The sequence below is a fragment of the Sus scrofa genome, chromosome 9, assembly GCF_000003025.6.
Source record: "Sus scrofa isolate TJ Tabasco breed Duroc chromosome 9, Sscrofa11.1, whole genome shotgun sequence".
Lineage (NCBI taxonomy): Eukaryota > Metazoa > Chordata > Mammalia > Artiodactyla > Suidae > Sus > Sus scrofa.
This window is the reverse complement of record NC_010451.4, coordinates 52,237,023-52,254,364: the sequence shown is the minus strand read 5'-3', so window position 1 is coordinate 52,254,364 and position 17,342 is coordinate 52,237,023. Positions and strand designations below refer to the sequence as shown.

The 17,342-nt window shown below is 50.2% G+C and overlaps 1 protein-coding gene across 4 annotated transcripts in view; it reads right to left on the bottom strand.

Annotated features, from left to right (window-relative positions):
* The window catches only part of SLC37A2 (solute carrier family 37 member 2), a 37,102-nt gene extending 19,760 nt beyond the window's left edge, over positions 1-17,342 (bottom strand). Inside the window, exons 1-4 of one of the 4 annotated variants that reach the window (XM_005667471.3) lie at positions 16,727-17,342; positions 1,063-1,144; positions 486-579; positions 282-360 (exon numbers count right to left, since the gene is read on the bottom strand). In XM_005667471.3, the coding sequence (XP_005667528.1) occupies positions 282-360; positions 486-579; positions 1,063-1,144; positions 16,727-16,785 (314 nt within the window). In that variant the 5' untranslated portion in view covers positions 16,786-17,342. Of the gene's footprint in view, positions 1-281; positions 361-485; positions 580-1,062; positions 1,145-2,206; positions 3,105-5,915; positions 6,201-16,726 lie in introns of those variants that run through there. The other 3 variants (XM_003130030.4, XM_021063087.1, XM_021063086.1) reach the window with 3 other exon arrangements.

Below are 17,342 nucleotides of genomic sequence, written 5' to 3'. Positions count from 1 at the left end.
GCCATACCACTGAGTGAATGAACAAACTCAAAAGGAGATCCAAGAAAGCCTTTCTAAGAAAAAAAGTTACTAAAAGTGGGAGCTGGCCAGGGGAAGGAGCAGGCTGGGTGACCATGCAAACCCAGATGGCTACAGGCTTTGTGTGGAAGTCTTGACTCATTCCCAGCGAGGGGAGCCATCAGCTCCCTTTTTCCTTTGACCCCACTGCCCCAGGTTGGTCAAGGGGAGACAGCAGCTCTGAACAATCCCACTCTGGGTCCCAGACTCTGCCTCTCTTTTACCTGATAAACATGCCGATAGCATAGGCCACGAGGAAGGCATTGTCCACGGCCCCCAGGAGCTCCTTGTAGTTGCTCTGATCTGAAAGCCAGTGAGAGAGATTGCAAGTGGATGGATGCCCCTGCAAGCAGCTCTTTCCAAACACAGACAACCCTTTCCCAGGGCAGAGGAGAGGGGTGGGGAAGAGCAACTTGGCTTGCTCTTACCAAATGGGGCCCAGTTGCACCACGTGGTGTCGTTGATACTGTGGGTGTTGTTGGTGGGCTGGATTATTCCTGAGCAGTTGTGATGCAGACGACTCTGGAGAGGCAACGGATGCATGTGTCAGAGGTCATCTTGTGGCCCCAAGCCCACTCGACCCAGAAAGGAACAAGCAACCTCCCCAGTCCCACCAGCCCCACTGCTCCCTCAGCTCTGGAGCCCACGTTCCTTCCTCTGGCATGTCCTCTGGCAGGACAAGTGGCCACAGCAGAGCCTCAGTGAAGGGCAAGGGGAGTCTATGAGCAGAACCCTCAGAGGCCAGGGTGCCTGCTTTCTGGTTCCGCCCCCAGCCCCTGACACAGCTGTCTCAGTGAAGAAAGTCAAAGTGAGCTGCTAGGGGAACTCTGCTGGTAAAAGGGTCTGCTAAACGTGGGGGTCAGCCAGGGGAAGGAGCAGGCTCAGTGACCGAAGGAAGGGGATAAGTTTGGTTCTGGGCCGGGTTCCAGACCATTCTACTGAAGTACATTTCTGCTTGGGCCCAGCATTTCCTGCTCTCTTTCTTACCCCCAGGGCCAGCCTCACCTTGACCACACTGATGGGCTTCCTGGACATGTGATAACAGGTGTAGATGAAGAAGGTGATCAACAGGATGAAGCCTCGGAACCTGCAGGAAAAGGCAGGCATCTGTGTTAGCAGGAAGCTCAGATCCCCATCTCCATGGGTCAGGAAGCATCCTACCTGTGCACTCTGGCAGCCCCAGGGCCTCAGCACCACCCACTCCTCACCTTCATGCTCTCCTACACACACACACACACACACGTTCCTCAGGGCAGAGGCCAAGGTAGGAACAAATGCCCAGAGGCCAGGATGATCCGTAGGCACGTCTCCCTGGTCCCAGTCCCCGAGGCCTCCCAACAGAGCTGGCCCAGCACCTGTGCCCTAGGTGACACCACAGTATCCTGTCCTGTCTTGCTACTGCCCATCACCTCTGCTTCCCTTTGGTCTCACTCAGGTCGGGGTGCTTCTGCGTGGGCAAGAGAGATGTGGGCAAGGAGATAGAATTGTTTATAAAACACTAGACTTGGTGGGAGTGGGTAAGAGGCTGATGTGGGAGAAGAGGCTGCAAAGTGAGGTCAATACTGCTCTTAAGAACACAGCAGAAGGAGCAGATGCTACAGCCCAGTTCAAGCAGAGTCTAAAACATTGCTGGAAATGTGGCAACAGAACACAGGTCCTCTGCCTAGGCCCAGTCTAGTCCATCCCACTGGACAGAGGGGTCATTCTTTCCATTGGTGGCTCACATATCACATGTGCCCTCTCCCACCCTCACTTATCCCATGCCCTGGTCTGGGATGGAAAGAACAGTTCAGCCAGGCACCACTGAAGTTTCCACTGCACGCTCCACTCTTCCCCTTCTCCTGAGGGTCTGGGGAAGGGAGTCTGGTTCCTCCTGAGTCACTGTCTGCTTGCCCAGCACAGCATCAGCTGAGCCAGGTCAGCAGCTGGGAGCCAGGAAGTACATGGGAAATAGACCTCAGGAGGGACTGACAGCCCAGGAGAAAGACCAGAGCCTTGGTTGATTAAAGAGTTTGAGGAGAAGGTGGGAGGAGAAGGGGAGGAGGGGTCCTGAAGCCCTTTCCATCCCTGGGATCCCCAAACTGAAGGGCCAGACACTGGAGGCTCCATCTGCCCTCTTCAGGGATCTGTCTCCAAACCCCAAAATCACCTCGGCAAGCATGTGACGAAGGCTCCTGCTTGTGAAATGAAGGGGTGTTTCAGCAAAGGCTGAACTCAGATTGGGCTACCAGGCCCCTTCTCATTTCCACCCTTGACTCACTCTCCACTCCATTCTCTCCTCTGCCTCACAGTTTATCTTCTCTGAAGAGAACAAAGATACACCTGGCCCCTGCCATCACCTGGCTTAACATTTTCAGTGGCTCTCCATTCCATTAAGAATGAAGCTCCAGCTCTTTCGTCTGGACCTCTTGCTCCCAGTTCCTGAGAATGCATGGGACAAGGGGCTGGTGATCAAGGGCCCTCCCTGGAATCTGCGGTTACTCCAAGGGACTGTCAGAGTGACTCACATAGACTAGCTTGGTGGCAACGATGTTTTCCAATTTTTCAAATGGCTCATGACTCCTAGTTCAGAGACTTCTAGAATTGGGTGGGGAGGTTCTCTAAGAGAATTTGGAGAGAGTGCCCAGCTGGGCTTCTTCAAAGAGCAGTGGATGGGAGTTCCCTGGTGGCTCAGCAGGTTAAGGATCCAGCGTTGTCACTGCTGTGATGCAGGTTTGATCCCTGGCCCAGGAACTTCCACATGCCACGGACATAGCCAAAAAAGACATTCACCCAGTGCCCTGCCTAGGAAGCTGCCTGGTCTGGAAAAAGTTGAAAGCTTTGAGTGATGCCTCTAATTTATTACGTAACCAAATGCAAGTTCCTAAACTTGTTTTGCCTCTGGTTCCCTCATCAGTTACACGTGGATGATAGCACAAACCACATCCATCTCAAAGACAGGTGAACATAATACTACTCTCACACTAGTTCCTAGTTCTCTGTTATGCCACCTTTAAGACCCCTGGAGCTCATGGGAGTTCCCGTTGTGGTGCAGTGGAAATGAACCTGAGTAGTATCCATGAGGACATGGGTTCGATCCCTGGCCTCACTCAGTGAGTCAAGGATCCAGCGTTGCCGTAAGCTGTGGTGTAGGTCACAGACTCTGCTTGGATCCCGAGTTGCTGTGGCATAGGCCAGCAGCTATAGCTCCCATTGGACTCCTAACTTGGGAACTTATGCCTTGGGTGTGGCCCTAAAAAAACAAAAGAAGACCTCCCAGAGGGGAGGAGCTCAGCTGAGCCTAACTTGGCTGCCACATGGATGCAGCCATTGACCTCGGTGACAAATCAGATCTCTGGGTCTGCAAGGCCCCCAAGCACCCCTGAGGCTCCCAACACTGACTTCTCCCTGGATAGGCCTGGCAGTGAGGACCAGGCTGTAACTCAGCCAATCTGAGCCCTCTCAGGAGCTGCTCAGAGACAATGAGGGGTCAAAAGGTACAGCCCAGCTGGCAGCCCCCCTTCTCCCTTCCCCGCTCCCACCACCGCACTGCTTCAGCCCCTCGTGCCAGAACCTGCTCACTTCAAAGGTGCCTCAGCTCACACACCCTTGACTTTCTCCAGCCTGTGGTCCCAGGTGAGCTTCCTTATCTGCCATCATCTGGAGTCTTCTCCCTCCCAACCTTGGGTGGGAGAAGCTGAGACAGAACAGCAGGCACATCTGTGCCCACTTCTGACAACTTGACCCCTCTGGCAGAAACAGGAGTGCCCTCCCATCCACATCCTACCACGTGCCAGGCTCTATCAGGGACCCAGCAATAAGCCAGAAAAACAGTGAGAGAGACCCCCGCCCACCGGGGGCTCACAGGTCAGCGGGGAGGCAAACAGAATTGGTGCAACAGAGTATAAAAGAGGGCGGCCCTGCATGACGTGGAAGGAGGGACCCCAAGGCCAGCTGGGATGAAGCAGGGTCAGGAAAGGATTCTGGAGGTGAGGCTTCAGGAGAATCCTCCCAGACAAGCAGGGGTGGCCAGGACCACCAGGCCTGGGGCGGGGAGTACGTGTGTGAAAGCGCACAAGCATGAATGAGACCACCAGTCTGGGGAGCTCTGTGCAGTTCAGGACATCTGGAAGGTGGGACCGGCGAAGCCTAGAAGGCGAGGCAGCTGGGAAGGGGGTGTGGGATGGGTCAGGGCGGGCCTGCAGTTTAGACGGTTTTTTGGGGGTGATGGGAAGTGACTGAAGAGAGGTGAGATTTTCTAGCTCAGAGAGTTCTGGATACCTCGGAGGCTAAGCCAGGTGAAGCCCCCTCCCCCGCCCCCGCTCTGTTCTGCTGGTTATTTTGGGAGGCTCCATACAGGCTTCCTCGCAGAAGGCAAAGCTGGTTCCCTCCGCCTCATCTCTCCTGTCAGCCACCCCTCAGGCACATGGCCCCCCCACAGGGGACCCTCATCGTGCGTTTTGAGGGAGCTGGTGTCCGTAAAAGAAAAGATCAAGGACTTAGGAATCAGGGAAAACCTGATTTCATTCCCTAAAGCTGTTTGTTATCTGAAGAGAAGAGTTCATCACAGGACTACTGGCAGGTTGATGAGATGATGTGTAAAACAGCTCTTATGTGTTCCTGGCACTCAGTGGGCTAAATGAGTGTCAGGAACACTTAAAAATGACAGCTACGGGAGTTTCCTGGTGCCCCAGTAGGTTAAGGACTTGCATTGCTACTGCTGTGGCTCAGGTTCAATCCCCGGCCCTGGAACTTTTGGTCTTTTTTTTTTTTCCCCCTAGGGCCACACCCACGGCATATGGAGGATCCCAGGCTAGGGGTCAAATCAGAGCTGTAGCTGCTGGCCTACACCACAGCCACAGCAATATGGGATCTGAGCCGTGTCTATGACCTACACCACAGCTCACAGCAATGCTGGATCCTTAACCCACTGAGCAAGGCCAGGGATTGAACTCCTGTTCTCATGGATACTGCTTGGGTTCATTAACCACTGAGCCATGATGGGAACTCCTGGCCCTGGAACTTTTGTATGCCATGGGCATTGCCAAAAAGAAAAGACTGCTATTATTATTTCAGATTTTGAGGAAGGAAAGCTGGAGGGGTCAGTGGTAGCCCATGCTGCTCTTTACAGGAGGTGAGTAGGGTGGGGCTGCTGCCAAACTGTTCTGGGTGGTGGGATTCAGGCCCTGGATTTACCTGTAAAGTAGGGATTAGGAGGATTAGGAGGCCAGCATGCCCCTCCTCCCACTATAAGGATCTCAGCTAGAGGGACTCAAAGACACCTTGCAGTGACTAGTGCTGCACGGGGGAGCCTGCAATGGCATAGGACAGAGGCCTATCGGCTGGGGTCCGCCCACCTGCTCCCTTGGGAGTAGACAAGGAGGCTCAGCAGAGGTCCCCAGACATGCTGATATGCGAGATAGGTAGTGTGCCTCTATCTGACTTGGTTACTCAGTAACCAGTGCTGGGTAAGGAGAGGTGGGACTAAGAAGCGTCACTTCTCATCAACACAGCCTGGCCTGCCCTTTCTCCCTGCTCTGACCCCAACCCCCAATGGAAAATCTGACACCCAAGATAGCAGGAGAGTCATGCCTCCGGGAGGGAGGGGGGCTGGGGGGGGGCAGAAGTTTCTCTAATGTGCTGTGTGATGCTAGGCCTAGCACTGGCCTCCTCTGGGACTTCCTGCCTGGACTCCAGCACTGTGACAGGATGAGCCCAGAGCTGCATGGCTAGTGGGCAGAGCACACTTGGGGCCGGGCCTCTTTCCATTCCACTCTGGCAGCTCTCCCAAGAAAAAGGCCAAGGTGCCGTAGTTCAAAGGGGACTGGGGACATGGATCAGGTGAAGGGCTGGGCTGAGGACAAGGCCACCAAACTCACAGTAGCTCACAGGGAAGACAGCTGACATGTTCTTGCAGCGTGAAGAACCCACAGGTTTCACTTCTCTTCTCTTGAGCCCTTCTTTCAGCATCAAGGGGCCCCAGAAAGAGAGCAGGGGTAAAAACATACAGCTAGACTCGCCAAGCTGGGCCAAGGGCAGTGGGGGGAAAGCATGGCAGCCAGGGGCTGGGCCAGCAGGCCACAGACCCAGGAATGTGTATAGCAAGGCCCACAGACTGTTCCAGGCGGGCTGCCTGGCTCATGACCCTCAAAGTCTGTGTTGATGAGAAGTGACGCTTCTTAGTCCCACCTCCCCTTACCCAGCACTGGTTACTGAGTAACCAAGTCAGATAGAGGCACACTACCTATCTCTTAACTATTAGGTGACAGTCCAACTTAGTCTTTCAATTGAGCCAGCTAATATCTTTATGGACCTTGGCAAGACTTTGCACTAGAAATGCTTCAGAGGAAGGGACAAAGAACAGTGTCTGCCAAAGAAGCAAACGATAAAAAGCAAAACCCCAAAGGACCTACTACCAGCCCAGGACAACGGAAAACAAGAAACAGCCCAGCAGAGGGATGCTGACCTTAGGAGATGGTAGACAGAGGCCCATTTTCTCCAGCGTCTACCCCGTCACCTCCGGTCCCTGTCTCCTCTTCCTTGCTTTGCAACCACATTGCTGACAGTCCCTATCTTCATGTCAGGCCGGTGGGGACTTAAACTCCCCACTGGCTGTTCCCCACGATCCCCTACCTCAGCCTAGCCTCTAACCTGAGGCTGTGACTCCTAGTAGATTGTCTAGGGCTGCTCGGGTTGGCCATGTGACCTTGACCCTTGTCCTGAGGAAATGGATTTGGTGGCCTATCCTTGGATGTGCCTATTCTGGGACTCAGCAGCTCTGAAAAGGAGATAGGGCTGGGGGGGAATAAGAACCAGGCCAATGGTGACAATGCCACCACACCACCCCCTGCCAAGTCCTCCACTGACACTGGAAGACATCCTGGTAGGGAAAGACCAGCCCGGAACAGACAGGGCAGAGCCCTGAGCCAGGCCTTCCACTTACAAGATGGAACAGGACAGGACAGGTCTGGGAGGGCCTCTGAAAACAGCCCTCTCATGGCAGAGAAGCAGCCCACGGAATTCTCTACTTGCCACCCTTCCTCCAGCTGGGACTCGGGTGCTTGCTCAGAAAGATCAAGCTGAGTCAGGGTTTGGCCCCAAGATTTCTCCCAGAAAGGGGAGCCACTGACTAGGAGCCACAAGGAGCCCAGGACTTTATGGAATGAATGAGTAGATAAGATAATGATCTTTTTTTTTTTAGGGGAGGGGAAGACGTAGGGTAGATTGTTTTGCTTTGAGAAGGAATCTAAGTAGGGGAACCCTGAGTGCTCTGACAGAATGAAAGGACATGGCTTTTAGCTACAGTCTGATGTTCGGTTTCCCTGGAAAAACTGGAAGAAAGAGATTGTTGGGAGGGTTTGGAAGAAGTGGTCAACAGTATTTAGTTGGTCTCTCTTCTGAAGAAAGGCTATGCAAACAACACAGCAGGAAATGTGTTGATGGTGGCAGAGCCATGGTCCTGCCCAGAATGCTCTCAGGATTCTCTGGGGGCCTGGTCCCATGGCTCACCCTCACCCACTCCTCCCCAATAGGAAGGATCCAGGGGACGAGGCAGGAGCCGGAAGCCAAAGTGAGGACAGTAATACTACTCACTTCACCTCAGCCCCACACAGAAACTCAGGGACAAGCAGATGGGGTAGTTGCAGCCTTCATGGACTCTGTCCCTGGCGTCTGTCCCCAGTTTTGGTGTAACTTTGGGACAGCTCCAGGCCAACCTCAGCACTCAGGTAATGCAGCTTGACTGGAAGAAGAGAGGCCTTGGCCAACTACACAGACCATTCCAAAATGCTTGTGCCTTTCTAGACCAGCCTGCAGTGTAGGAGGCAGACCATCTCACCGAGAGCCAGGAAAGCGCTCATCAATCAGTTCTGTCAGAATTCCCATTGTGGTGAAGTGGAAACGAATCCGACTAAGAACCATGAGGTTTCGGGTTCAATCCCTGTCCTCACTCAGTGGGTTAAGGATCCAGCATTGCTGAGAGCTGTGGTGTAGGTCACAAACATGGCTCGGATCTGGCATTGCTGTGGATCTGGCGTAGGCCAGCAGCTGTAGCTCTGATTAGACCCCAAGCCTTCAAACCTCCATGTGCCGAGGGCGCGGCCCTAAAAGCCAAAAAAAAAAAAAAAAAAAAAAAAAAAATCAGTTCTGTCCAGAGGGAAAGAGGAAACAGCAGAGAGGAAGAGGAAGCAGAAACAGCTGGGTGGGAGAAGGCGACAGTCCGGTCGTGAGAGGGTGGGGGAGGGGGCACGACACAGGGTCACATGCTCTTCATGCATCAGCCCAGGAACCTGAGGAACCGAACTGGCTGGGGACTGGGATGATGGGCTCAGCCTCCCAGGTCCTCCTTTTCAGAACAGCCTCTGGCTACCACAGCTCTTTTTCAGGAGCCCTTTCTGCTGCCCTTAGCAGGCACCTCTTGGCAGTTATCAGGAAAAGAAGACCAGAGAAAGCCACACAGGTAGCATCTGGTGCTCCTGGCCTGAGGCCTCGGTAGAATGGGGACAAGAACTAGACTGAAAGAGCATGAGCTGCAACTTCTGGTTCTGTTACTGTGACCTCGGGCAAGCTGTCTCACCTCTGAGCCTCAGCCTGAGCTTCTTTGAAATGAGACAGAAAACTCCTGTCACACAAGACTGCCATTAGGACTAATTGAGATAACATTTCACCTTTTTCACAGCTAAATCTTCTTTTAAATGAGATAGTAAATTCCTATCACATGAGATTGCTCTAACAACTGAGATAACACTTTACCTCATCCTCAGCCTCTGAGCTTCTTTTAGATGAGACAGTAACTTCTTGTCACACAAGACTGCTATTAGGACTAATTGAGACACTTTAATCTTTTTTTAAATAAGACAGTAAACTCCTGTCACATAGGATTGCTATAAGGATTAAATGAGATAACACTTCTTCCTCAGTTTCAGCTTCTTTTAAAAGAGAGAATAAAGTCCTATCACACAAAATTGCCATCAGGACTCAATGAGACATTTTACCTCTCATCCTCGCCTCGATCTTCCTTTCAACAAGGCAGTAGATGCCCATCACACAAGATTTCCATAAGGATTAATTAATCAACATATGAGGGACCTGCCCACAGAACCTCAGCGGGCTCTGGAGGGCAGAGATTTCGTCCTAGCCGCAGCCTTTCCAGCTGGCGTGGACGGGTAGGGTGTGGGGAGAACTGAGTGGGTGTCCGCAGCTCCTGCCCTCCTGCCTGCCCAGGGCCCCCGCCCCATTCCTGTCCCTCCAATTGCGATGTCACCTGGGCTTCCTCCCACGGGCTCCTCTTCTCCAAGTCCTGGACTGTCCCCCTCACAGGCCCCAGGAAATGGGCCCAGCCCCATAAGTAGGAGCCGTAATCATCTCTCCGGCAAGATGCCCACATTGCCATCTACCCCCAGACATGCCCGTGCAGATGTTGCCACTGAAAGCAGGGGGCTGGCCAGGTGGTACCAGCCTCCGGGGCAGAAACTCCTCAAGTCTCTGCCTTTCGCTTGCACATCTTGTGCCTCCTGCCTCTCAGCCTCCTCTCCAGGGACTTCGCCTTCAGTCCCATGCTCCTGCCAGCCACAGCTACGGGTGACCAGTCCTGAAGAGACAGGCTACATCTTCATGTCCCTGCCTTTGCCAGCTCTGTGGCCTCTGCTCAGAACACCTCCAGATCCACCAAGACTACCCTTTCCTCCTAATGAAGAGGAATCTGCCCTTCACAGAAACTCACAAGCACCAAATGGTTACCAAGTAGTAACTGATTTAAAATACTGGATCTCGTCTCATTTAATTTCACCAAAACCCCTATGATACAGGTACATTGTTATTTCTTTCTCGCCTTTTTTTTTTTTTTTTTTTTTTTTTTTGCTTTTTAAGGCCACACCTGAGGCATAGGAAGTTCCCAGCATAGGGGCTGAATTGGAGCTACAGCTGCCATCCTATGCCACAGCCACAGCAACACAGGGTCCTCAACCCACTGAGTGTAGCCAGGGATCAAACCCACGTCCTCATGGATACTAGTCAGATTCATTTCCACTGTGCCACAACGAGAACTCCCTGTCATTTCCATTTTAAAGACAAAGACCTGGAGCCTCAGGTCGATTCAGTGATTCATCTAAGGCCAAGTGGCCACATGATTTTCCCCCTTCCACACTCTAATCAGGAGGACAGTAGAAAAGCCATGGGCTTGGGAGTCCTAACTAACCTGGATTCAAATTCAGCTCAGTCATTTATGAGCTATGTGACACTGGACAAGCTACATAATTTCTCTGTGCTTCATTATACCCGTATAATGGAGAATTAGGTGAGGAAACAAATAATGATCCTGCAGTGAACCACAAACACAATGCCTAGCACAAAGCAGAAGGAAAATCAAGTAGAATAATAGTCAATAATTAATGTTTAGTCAGTGCTTAATATGAGCCTGGCACTGATCTAAGTATTTTTACCTGCTGTGCCTCACGACAATCTTTAATCCTCACAACCACCTAATGAGGTATGTGTTACAAGTATCCTCACTGTACAGACAAGGGATCCAAAGCTCAGAGCCAGTCCAGCCTTTTGTGTCCTACTCCAGGAAGCTCTGCTTCCTTCACTTCGGCTTATATGTCCTCCTTGGGAGCATAAGGAAGCAGCAAGTTTGATGATGGGAGTACACACCCTGTCTCCAGCTTAATCTTTAGCTCTGAGAAAGTAGGACTATGTCTTAATCATCTCTGTGGGCCTCAGAGTTCAACACAATAATGTGCCTCTATTAGGAACTACGTTGATGTTCAGTGTTTGTCAGGCACTCCAAACCTACATGCATCAGGAAAGAAGAAAAAGAACACTTTTGAGTGCCCTCCATCAGCCACTAGAGGTCAAGAATGTTCATGTACCATGTTTATCCTCAAAAATCTACCTGACTTCTACCGATAAGGAAACAGGCTCAGAGAAGTTAACTATACAAGGCGCAGTGGTGAGAGGACTTCAATCCAGATCCATCTTAAACATGGAGATGCTAGAGAACCCAATAGTTGGATTCACACTTTAAGAAGTGTATAAATGATGAATGTGGCTGTAGAAAGCTGTGTATCTTTATGAGCTCTTCTAAAATGCTGGTGAGGAGTTCCTGCCATGGCACAACAGGATCGGCAACATCTCTGCAGCACCAGGACGCAGGTTCAATCCCGACCCGGCACAGCGGGTTAAAGGATCTGGCAATGCCGCAGCTGCAGCATAGGTCACCACTGCAGCTCAGATCTGACCCCTGGCCCGGGAATTCCACGTGCCGGGCAGGGCAGCCAAAAAAGAAAAAAATAAATAAAAATAAAAATAAAATGCTGGTGTGGGACAGGCTGTTTACAATTATCTACTTTCCCTAGTCCCCATTTTCTCTGAAATACAAGTTATTTTGGTTCAAGGGTATAGTCAGTATACACAAACGAGACTCTACTAGAACAACAGTGGCAGAGAGGTGCAATTTTGTATATATGATAATGAGATGTATTTTTGTTTATTAAGGGAAAAAAGTAGAATGTTATTATTTCTATAACTTCTCAGTAATTGTTTGCTGTATGAGAAATTCCTACAGATTTCTCAGTGGTTTCTTGGTCCTTGATCTGATTCTATGGATCGGCACCAACATGGTGCTTTGCCTGATGATAATAGTATAGAGTTACCAGTCATGACTTCAGTTATGATTTTAAATGTCACCTGGGAAGCACCCTTACTTCTTTAATTTGAATCTAGCATCTTCTAGGCCAGTGGTTTTCAACTGGAGATGTACATCATACTTTCCCCTGGAGTTTTATTAAAACACAGATGTTTAGGATTTACTCCAGACCTATTAAATTGACGTTCTTGGTGTCTCCTTGGCGTATCATGTAAATTATGTTTCAGAGTTTTACTTAGCTCAAGATTTTTTCCTCTATGAAAATTATGTCCATCCATTTTTCTAAATCAGATTTAATGTCCGCTGACAAAGTTCGTTGAAATTAGACTTTTTAGACACTGTATAATTTTTTTAACTTTCTTTTGTTTTACATACCTTAGGAACAACCTGATTTCCTTGTTAGCTGCATCATTCTTGTCATGAATTCCCATCAGATCATTTACTTTTGAAAATTATCAGTAATATGTTAATCTTTACCTTTTAGGTCTCTGTCGCCTACAGATAGTTTTTATTTTTTTATTTTTTCTGTCCTCTTAGGGCCACACCCTCGGCATATGGAGGTTCCAAGGCTAGGGGTATAATCAGAGCTGTAGCCGCTGGCCTATGCCAGAGCCACAGCAATGCCAGATCCAAGCCGCTTCTGCGACCTACACCACAGCTCACAGCAACGCCAGATCCTTAACCCACTGAGCGAGGCCAGGGATGGAACCCTCAACCTCATGGTTACTAGTCAGATTCGCTTCCGCTGCACCACGACAGGAACCCCCAGATAGTCTTTAATTTCTTCCTAAAGGCTCTGCAATCAGCTAGAGACCAAAGGTTCTATCTTTAACTGCTAAGAAAAAAAAGTATTCAGAAAAGCACTGTACTAGGTACTTACTCGGGGGTACAGCTTTTTTTTTTTTTTTTGTCTTTTTGCTATTTGTTTGGGCCGCTCCAGCAGCATATGGAGGTTCCCAGGCTAGGGGTCCAATCGGAGCTGTAGCCACTGGCCTACGCCAGAGCCACAGCAACGCGGGATCCGAGCCGCGTCTGCAACCTACACCACAGCTCACGGCAACGCCGGATCGTTAACCCACTGAGCAAGGGCAGGGACCGAACCCGCAACCTCATGGTTCCTAGTCGGATTCGTTAACCACTGCGCCACGATGGGAACTCCTTTTTTTTTTTTTTTTTAGTTCTAGAATTTCAACAGATTTCTGATGATGTGACTCAAACATCTTTAAGAACATACCAGTGGACTGAGTCAGGATTTCCAAAACTCTTTAGTAAAGAAGCTGACAGGTTTATGATGTTGCTATCTCAAGGTTCAGCAGAACAAGAATTAATCACATTGGACTAAATGAACTGATGAGCGATGACAGTCATTTACATCTGGAATATTATTAAGGAAATCCTTTCTCTATTTTTTTTTTTTTTTTTTTGGCTTTTTAGGGCTGAACCCACAGCATATGAAGGCTCCCAGGCTAGGGGTTAAATCAGAGCTATAGGTGCTGGCCTATGCCAGAGCTGTAGCAATGCCAGATCTGAGCTGCGTCTGTGACCTACACCACAGCTCAAGGCAGTGCCTGATCCTCAACTCATTGAGCAAGGCCAGGGGTCGAACCCACATCCTCATGGATCCTAGGCAGGTTTGTTAACCTCTGAGCCACAACAGGAACTTTTTTTTTTCTTTTTGTTTTTGGAGCTTAACCTGCAGCATATGGAAGTTTCCAGGCTAGGAGTTGAACTGGAGCTGCAGCTGCTGGCCTACACCACAGCCACAGCAACACCAGATCTGAGCCACATCTGTGATCTATACCACAGCTCACAGCAACGATGGATCCTTTACCCACTGAGTGGGGCAAGGGATTCAACCCGCATCCTTATGGACCCTAGTCGGGTTCGTTAACGCTGAGCCACAACGGGAACTTCCCCTTTTTCTTCTAAAATAATCTGTAACCCATAATAATTTAGGAATCTGTTTTTGTAAACTAAAATGAAACATTTGTAAATACTGTATTCTGGATACTTGACCCCCCAGAATTAAAAAAACTTTTGTGTTTTTTGCCTTTTATGGAAAAATGATTATTTGCAAGTATGGTTATTTTCAGTAAGAATATGTCCTCCTTGTTTTTGTTTCTAACCAGGACATATTAGAAAAATTGGTTTTGTAATCAAGGGCTTGCCTGGAATGTCGTATTTGTCAATGATGCTCATTTAATCAGATATTGCCACCCCTTTCAAGAAATTAAGGTTGACAGCCCATGCAAAACACTCCCAAGAAAACTGGTTGACTGTGTTCCCTTATAGGAGAATAAGGAAGGTCACTCCCTGGCAGGCCCAGGAACCTTAGGATATTTTGGGGTCCTCAAGAAGAGAGGAATTTGCCCAAATTTATAGATACAGCAGGTAAAACTAATAGAGACAGTTTCTTGGCTTGGCTTCCTAATCTCAAAACAGTAAATAACAGAAGGCTTTTAAAAGTCCAGTCTAAAGCTCCCACTGTGGCTCAGTGGGTTAGGAATGTGACAACAGCAGCTGGGGTCACTGTGGAATCTGATCCCTGGCCTGGGCGCGCAGTGCGTTAAAGGATCTGGCGTTGCTGTAGCAGGTCGAAGCTGTGGCTCGGGTTCAATCCCTGGTCTGGGAACTTCCATATGCTGCAGGTGTAGCTATGGAAAAAAAAGTTAGAAAAATTTAAAAGTCCAGTCTAAGATCCCTTATAAAAACTGCCAGCAAAGTGAACATAAGGCATACATAGTAAATTATATATATGAATAATCATATCAAATCTAATCAGACCAATCTATTTTGTGATCAAGAATAATCTTTCCTTTTTTTCTTTTTAGGGCTGCACCTGTGGCATATGGAAGTTCCCTGGCCAGGGGTTGAATCAGAGCTGCAGCTGTTGGCCTACTTGGCCAACTCAGGATCCGAGCTGCGTCTGCAACCTACACCACAGCTCACAGCAACGCCGGATCTCTAACCCCACTGAGCGAGGCCAGGGATTGAATCCGAGTCCTCATGGATACTAGTCGGATTCGTTACCACTGAGCCACAAGGGAACTCCAAGAATAATCTTTGTTTGAGACTATTTTTGATCACAGCAGGGCAAACTGTAGGAAAAAAATTTGTGTTTCTCTGGGAAAACTGCATTGCCTAGAGGATACCCCTCCAAGTTATCTGATTCTCACTTTTCAATGACCCTGAATTCCTTGAAGTGGTAACTGATTAGTGGTATAAAATATGTCTACGAACTGAGAGTTTCAAATAGTCTTCCCCTTCCCCACCAGTTTTGCCTCAATATTCCTGACTTATAAATGGGCATTTTCTTTGTAATCTCTCTCTCTTTTTTTTTAAATGGCCACACCTGCGGCATATGGACGTTCCCCGGCTAGGGTGCAATCGGAGCTGCAGCTGCCAGCCTAAACCAGAGCCACAGCGATGCCAGATCTGAGCCACATCTGTGACCTACACCACAGCTCATGGCAATGCCAGATCCTTAACCCACTGATCGAGGCCAGGGATCAAACCTGAGGCCTCAAAGATACAAGTTGAGATCGTTACTGCTAAGCCACAACAGGAACTTCCTCTCTAGTCTCTGTTTTTATAATTGTGGTAAAATATATCTAACATAAAATTTTCCTTTAACTTTTTTTTTTCTTTTTGCCAGCATGCAGAAGTTCCTGGGCCAAGGATCAAATCTGCAACACAGCAGTGAAAATGCCAGATTTTTAACCCACTGTGCCACCAGGGAACTCCTATTTAACCATTTTTAAGTGTACAGTTCAGTGGCATTAATACCTTCACATTGCTGTGCAGCCAACACCACCATCCATTTCCAGAACCTTTTCATCTTCCCAAAATGAAACTCTGTACCCATTAAACAATAACTCCCCATTCTTCTGGCTCCCTCATTATGAGTAAAATAAACTATTTTTAACACATGTTCATTTTTATGTCCTTATGAGAGTCATGATCTTATCTTTTTCTGAAAAATATTTTTAACAGTCATAAAGGCAAAAATAATCTGAGTGAGCAAGGCTGGAAGTGATAAGGACTGTCTGCAGTGAGAACTGTCACCACTGGAAAGTGCCGAGGGTGACCACCCTGATCTGCCCAGGTCTGAGGGGGTTGGAGATGTAGGATTTTCTGTATTAAAAGCAGAACGAATTGGTCATATTAAGAGCTTGCACCCCATCTAAAGGAACTCCTTGACTCCTACTGATATAATTTAGGAATTTAGGCCTGACTTTGCATCGTCTGTTTTTCAAGAGAAGCCAGGAGTCTGAGGAGTTTATGTTCAGTTTGATGGTAACTAACACGTTATTTTAAAACAGTAACAACAGCAAAAACAACACCTGTGCAGACCAAGCAAAATGCTCCAGTGTGTGGACTCTGATGAAGAGAGAGCTGAAAGCTCTCCACCCCATCATACACCCCAACACGTTCTGGCCTCCTCAGGCTCCTTGGTTGAGAGGAAAGCTACTGTGGAAGCCGCTGGCCCACTGTGGGGTTGGCCACCCAGCTGAGGAACAGCTGCCAATCTCATCTGAGAGGTATGCCCTACCCGGGGCATGTCCCTCAGGACCGGAACCATTCAGGCTCCCAGGACCTCTGGGTTCTGGCCTTCGTGTTATCACAAAGTTACAAGGGCTGAAAGAGACCAAAAGGGAAACCCAGTAACTCCAAAGGCCACTTTTTCAGCAACTCCACCATGCCCGGGCTTGGGGTTCTCTGGGGTGCTAGGTGAAACGAAAGTGAGACACACTGATGATCTACCCCCCGGGGGGGGTGTGTGTGCGCTGGAGGTGAGGATGTAAACCCTCAACGGGGCAGCGTCCCAGAAGGAGGTCTAGAGGAAGGCCGAGGGAGCCAGGGTGCGTACCAGCCACCTCCCCAGCTGGCGCCGGATCCTTCCGGAACCCCCGGAGCGCTCTAGGACTCCCGCCGCCCTAGCCGAGTCTCCGGAGGGAGGCTGTCCTAGACAGGGAGCTCGGCGCTCGGGGCCGGCGGGGAGTTGTTCCCGGGCGTCCCCCACCCCCACCCCTCAGCCCTGCTCACCAGCTGTCCCTGGAGAAGGCGCGGAGAAACCAGACGCCCGGCGCCAAGGAAGACCGCATCTTGCCCGGCCGGTACCCGGAGTAAAGCTGAGACGGACGAAGGAGGACGCAGCGCTGGGCATGCGTCCCAAGCGGGCAGTCCGCGGGGTTTAAAAGCCCCGCCGGCCGTCCCGCCCTGACCCCGCCACTCGTGGCCCTTAGCTCCCGCCCCCTTGCACCTGACCGCCCTGGGGGCCCGGCCGAGCGCAAAGCGCACACCGACTGCCAATCCTCCGGCGTCCGCTAGCACCGGAGTATTCTCGTGCTTTGCCTCGGGCTAGGGACCAACGGGCCCCTCCTTCAGCCTGCGCCGGGAACCGAAAGCTGAGACCCAGCCGTCGTCAGCTGTGTGACCTTCCGTCGGCCCGCAGCTGCTCCTGCAGCACCTATCTTGATTAGTAGTGGCCCGCCACAGACGGGGAAACTGAGGCACGCTGGAGGGCTAGGACGGACACCCAGTGGTCCCCACAGGGGAGCTGATCTGAGGGCAGGCGCCCCCTCGGAGCGCAGGCATTTCAGGAGGTTACTATAGTAGCCCCCCCAAGGCACTTTCTGGCCCACTCAAGATTCCAGACTCT